Here is a 2,619-nt window from a genome sequence, read left to right on the forward strand (position 1 = left end):
AGCAAAACTATCGATGAACCCTAGCAAAACTATCGATGAACCCTAGCCAAACTATCGATGAACCCTAGAAAAACTATCGATGAAATCTAGCCAAACTATCGATGAACCAACTAAATAAGTGCTATAATACATCATAAAAAATATATAATTAAAATTATGTATATAAAAAAATAATGTTATGAACATAAATATATATATTTATTTATATGATAATTTTTTTTTTATTTCATATGTTATAAAAAAGTATAACTTTTGTAATTAATACTAACATATATAAAAAAAAGTTAAACTTTGAATTATAATTTTTTAATATTACAAATGAGTATTAATTTAAAGTACATTTTTTTTTGAGTAATAACAATCTTATTACATATAAAAATAGTTTTAATTATGTGTCTTATAATAAACACATATTATTTACCAACATAAAAAAACATTTATATTCCAAACCTAAAAGCTTTACAACCTTAATATAACTTAAAATATGTAATGAGACTGTGTACACACATATATATTTATTATTATAATGACAAAAAATATACTACAATAAAAAAAATTAAATAAATTACACACAATGTAGTAGCATTATAACTTTAACGCTAATATATATATATATATATATATATATATATATATATATATATATATATATATATATATACATACTTATTTACGTGTAGTTATTTGTAGATTTTATAAAAAATTATACGCATACACAGGTGCTTAAATTAAATTCGCTTCATCATCATAACTTTTCTGAATCTCCTCAAAATTGGTATTAATTATTTCATCATTATCTAAAAAAAAAAAAAAAAAAAAATTATGTACTGTTTTTAGTATATTATAATTTAAAAAGTAATACATTTTGCATTATTATTCTTAAAATCATTACGTATTATATTAATTTTATGTGGTCCGTAAAACTCGTTATCGTCAATGAAAATGTCAGATTCTTCCGTACTGAACAAAAAAATTAAAAAAAAAATAAATATATAATTATTTTATATATAATATTATTTTTTACTTAAAATATTATGTTTCATTTCATATAGTGGTGCATTATTTTTAATACCAAATCTTATCTTTTTATTTTTGCTCTTACTTGTTCTGTGATTTGGTGTTGTATAAAACTATCATCAAAATTAATAATAGTATTCCTCCTCCAGCAGCAAAATAAGTTTGTCCTATAATACAAAAAAAAAATAAAAAAATAAACACGACAAAAATAAAATTATTATAATTATTATTAGTAATAAATAATAGTAATAGTAAAACTTTTTTATTTTTTTATTATTTTATGTTGCAATGTTAAACATATTCATTTAACGTACTTCCAAATGATCTGTTTTTAAAACAACTCGGTAACGACGTATTAATTTCGTGGTTAACACACTGCAAATATTCTTCATCCTTAATTTGAGGGTTAACTAAACATTTTTCTGCAATTTTACAGCAAAGTCCATTTTTCATTAGATTAGCACACATCTTTGAAAAATCATTTTTATTAAAATTAATACAATAGTCTGTAGCGCGCTGGTGTTTGCATGTTTCATCAATAGACAGTTCTGTTACATCAACACCTTTTGTTTCGTGATCATTTAAATCATTTAATTTATCATTATGCTTTTCTAAATTACCATGAAAATGTATATTTCTTGTATGTGACATATCGTAATCATTTAATTTGCTTTCTATTACATCACCTGTTTGAATATTCTTTTTATCAGCAATATTAATATCAGACATGTTTGTATTTTTATCATCCTTATCAGTTAATTTAATCATATTTTCTGCTTTTTCTGTGTCACTTTTGTTTACAATTTTAGCTTTTTCTACTGTCTCTTCTTCTTTTTTATCTTTTTGTATGGCTTCTAAATTATATTTTTCTTCTGCTATCCATATTTCATTTGTAATTTTGTCTGCATTTTCTGCAAAGGCTTTAGCTTTTTCCGCGATTTCTCTTGCTTTAATTGCATCTCTTATTGCTATAGCACGTTTTGTAGTTTTTGCTTCATCCTTGGCTAAATTTGCATACTCAAATGCATTTTTTGCAGCTGTAATAGCTTTTTTAGAAACATTTTTACAATCTTTTGTTGTTTTCAATGTAATTTCAGATTTTGTTGTCGTTTTTAACCCATTCAATGCGTTCATTAGTTCAATTTTTGCTTCTTCTGCTATTTTCGCAAACTCCTTAGTTTTAGCCAAATGTTGTGCCACCCTAGCAACTGCCTCATTTTTCAATTCGTCTACATTTTTGTTTGCTTCTTTAACTGCTTTTTCTGCCTTTACTATTTCCATCATAAGTTTTTTAGTGCTTTCCAAAGACGTATTTGCCATTTCTGTTGATGTTGTATCTTCATATATTTCTGATAATTTTTTAGCTTCGTTTGCTGATTCATTTGCATTATTAGCTGCTTTTAATGCAATTTTATATGTTTTAGTTGCTTCAGCTTCTACTTCCATAGCTTTTGTAACAGAGTTTCTTTCTTGATCGTTTAATGCATTAGCACATATTGTCATAACATTATGTACAGCATCCATTGCTATTTTTTCATATTCTTTAGCTTGATTTACAGCTGATTTTACATTATTAAAAGCTTCTAACTTAACATTTTCCGC

The 2,619-nt window shown here is 24.1% G+C and overlaps 1 protein-coding gene across 1 annotated transcript; it reads right to left on the minus strand.

Moving 5' to 3' along the window:
- Positions 1-676: 676 nt before the first annotated feature.
- Positions 677-2,603, minus strand: LOC111529780 (Duffy receptor-like). The gene is made up of 4 exons (XM_023196734.2): positions 1,332-2,603; positions 1,103-1,184; positions 893-960; positions 677-797 (listed from the first exon to the last, which is right to left on the minus strand). Exons 1-4 carry the CDS (start codon positions 2,539-2,541, stop codon positions 724-726), a joined length of 1,434 nt encoding a protein of 477 aa, XP_023052502.2. The 5' UTR covers positions 2,542-2,603; the 3' UTR covers positions 677-723.
- Positions 2,604-2,619: the final 16 nt, after the last annotated feature.

This window comes from Piliocolobus tephrosceles, unplaced genomic scaffold, assembly GCF_002776525.5.
Source record: "Piliocolobus tephrosceles isolate RC106 unplaced genomic scaffold, ASM277652v3 unscaffolded_28679, whole genome shotgun sequence".
Taxonomy (NCBI): domain Eukaryota; kingdom Metazoa; phylum Chordata; class Mammalia; order Primates; family Cercopithecidae; genus Piliocolobus; species Piliocolobus tephrosceles.